Below are 2,811 nucleotides of genomic sequence, written 5' to 3'. Positions count from 1 at the left end.
CCCTGGCTGTGCTTTGAGTATCTCGGCGGGCACTGAGAGCAGCTCTAACCATGTCCAAAAGCAAAAGAACATGTTTTAATTTCTACAGTGTATGKCGTTACAGGGGAATGACCCATCACACAGAAAGATTTTGAACATTAATTACAGTATCTTTTGGAATTTTATCATTTAATTGCCATCCCTTTTCCCTTGAAATTAATCATGGATGCGTATCATCAAACAAGGTTTTGTTTTTTTAAAAAGTACATMTTAATATAAACAGTTTATTCAGTGCATGGTTGTGTATACAACAAATAATAAACAAATTTTTTTGTAGCAGGCAGAAAGCTGCCTGCACAGAACTAATTCAGTTTTGGAGCACAGAATCCAACGATGATTAATGCACAAAATCTTACACATCATGCAACTCTATGCCAGAATTCCAACTTTCTCCCATGCAACAGACATGATGATCTAAATGGAATCCTAACTACATTTTTAAACAATTGTTTCCAATAGCATGTATAATATATGTTGTTTAGGGGTAACCTGTCCTAACGCTTCCTCCTACACAATATTCACGTGCCCGTTACAGTGAAAGGACTTTTACAAATAAGACGTTTCTTATAAAAAAATTAAGTCACCTTAATTCCACAGTTTCTGTCTTTAGAAAAGAAGCCACGACAATAGTTTAACATGACACACAAAATGGAATTAAGAGAAATCTACACTGGAGGATAAYTTTATCCCTTTCTGTTAATTTCCATTGGGATAACAAAACAACTCAGTTCCTACAGACTGGGGTTAGCACAAGAACTTTACCAGAAACTACAAATCTATAAAAATTTATATTTCGTTGTGTTTAAAACCACAAGAACACTGTTTGCTTGAGCCTGAGACACCAACTCTCAGTTCCAACCCTGAATTTTAAATTTTTTTTAAAGACATAGCTTTAAAGACCCATTGGAGTTCAGAAATCAAAAAGTTGCACTATTCCAAATCAAAGGATACATTTTTTTTTATCAAGCCTTAGATATAAAACGGTAAGCCAAGGAAACAACAGAGTTTATATATTGTTTTTCGTTTGCCCCTATAAAACATACAAGCATTAAAATTTCCTTTGAAGAGCAAAAGTGGTCTTTTTCTGAGTTGGAAAGCAAATTCTTATCAGCAGTGAATGCTGTGAAATGTTTTTGTTTCATTTTCCACAAAGCATAGGAGGGAGAGAGAGAAAAGAGAGAAAGAAAAAATGAGAGAGAGCAAGAGTTGGACATTTCTTCAGTGGGGTTTATTCCGCAGCTGGGTTTGCTGGCTGTCCAGCTGGTTTGTGATATGCACAAGCATATTCTACATTAGGGGCTGTATCCTTTGCCAAGCCGTGGATCTAATGGCTGAGAAACGAGAGAGCTATGCGAGTTCGGAGGCTGCTCCTGGCATTGGAGGTGTGGATGAGACTCGAGTGAGGATTGAATGCATCCCGAGGTAAGGGTCTGTCAGAGAGCACTTGGCTGCCTGAACCTGGCTACGTCGACTCGTTCTGGCTCATGGATTTACCCCCGTTTAGCACTCCTGAAACGCTTCTGCTCTTTGTTGGGGTCCCACTGCCAGACCTGGAGAACTCTGTGAGGTCGTGGAGAGAAGGCTCTTTGTACATGGCCACTGCAAAGAAGAGAGAGGCACAGATGAGTCCAGATCAGAACCCTGGGATTTTCACAGCAACACCCAATGAATGGAGACAATCAAAGAACCTGAGATCTCTTCCACTTCCAGCAGTCCCTGGAAGCTCCCAGATCCTCTTCATGAGATGAATTTTACAGGAGGGGAAAACCACGGCTCCTCCCTCCCTCTCCCAGTTAAACCTGGCACCCACTGCACTTACAAAACCTTGCAGGACTGACCTAAATGAGCAAAAATCAGCATTTCCTTCTGACAGAGACACAGCACATCCACAGCTGGGATTAAACCTGAGCTCTGCTTAGCCCAACAGCGTGTTACAGAGCATTTCATCATGTTACAGACAGCTGGACAAGGGTGTATTGCACAGGAATTAAACACCTCTGACATGTGACAGCATCGGTTCAGATAAACACAGCAAACCCACGCAATTACCTTTTAAGGGTTTTGGAAGAAAGTGTGCTGCAGGTTTGTTTTTCTTCACGTGGTTTCCTTTCATTATTTCTCCTTCTTTGTTAAGACCCAAATACCAGCCCCGGCCAGACTGTTGCTGTCTGTAGATCATTGAGGAATATGTCACATAGTAGTTTTCAAATACTGATTCTTTGAACTTGCATTCAGGTGTAAAATGTTCCTGTAAGAAAGCAGCAGATCAATACATGAGGGAATCTCACATCAGTTACTGAACAAGCATCCAATAGCCATTGCTTTCCAAACAGTTAAAAGTAATTTCTCTCATCCTCAGCTAYCCAATTATGAAACATGGGTCCTGAWAGTACTTTTGTGYTACAAAAGAGTAACACAGTTTGAAACCTGTGAAATGATGCTGTGAGCAGCGCTAAGCAGAATGTAATCAGATCTTTTTGAACGCTGAGTAAAAAGTGTAAGTGAAGATTTATTGATTGGTGCAGCTAATGGATGTGAGGCAGACAGATCCCATGGGATCAGCTGTGCTCCAGCCCTACAGACAGAGCTGAGACCACGGAATGCATTAATTGCTGCCTTAACTGGTTACGAGCAAAGTGCAATAAAACCCAAGCAGKAAACGGTTGTCTCTTGCTAAGCCATCAATATTTGAGCTGTAGCAGCTCCTGTCTGGTGTAATCTGTGCTCCTCCTGTGCCTGAAGCATCACCCATGGGAGCCCCTCTGTCTCTGT

The 2,811-nt window shown here is 41.2% G+C and overlaps 1 protein-coding gene across 1 annotated transcript; it reads right to left on the bottom strand.

Annotated features, from left to right (window-relative positions):
- Nucleotides 1–52: 52 nt before the first annotated feature.
- On the bottom strand, nt 53–2,299 carry LOC130585459 (fibroblast growth factor 13; the record flags this gene model as incomplete). Its single annotated transcript, XM_057385957.1, has 2 exons — nt 53–1,638; nt 2,089–2,299. Coding segments are annotated over 2 exons (348 nt in total), but the record flags the coding sequence as incomplete, so codon positions are not given.
- Between the last annotated feature and the right edge of the window lie 512 nt (nt 2,300–2,811).

The sequence above is a fragment of the Malurus melanocephalus genome, unplaced genomic scaffold (assembly GCF_030028575.1).
Source record: "Malurus melanocephalus ecotype Western Australia unplaced genomic scaffold, MMel_1.1 scaffold_893, whole genome shotgun sequence".
Classification (NCBI taxonomy): Eukaryota; Metazoa; Chordata; class Aves; order Passeriformes; family Maluridae; genus Malurus; species Malurus melanocephalus.
This window is presented reverse-complemented; position numbering and strand designations above follow the sequence as displayed.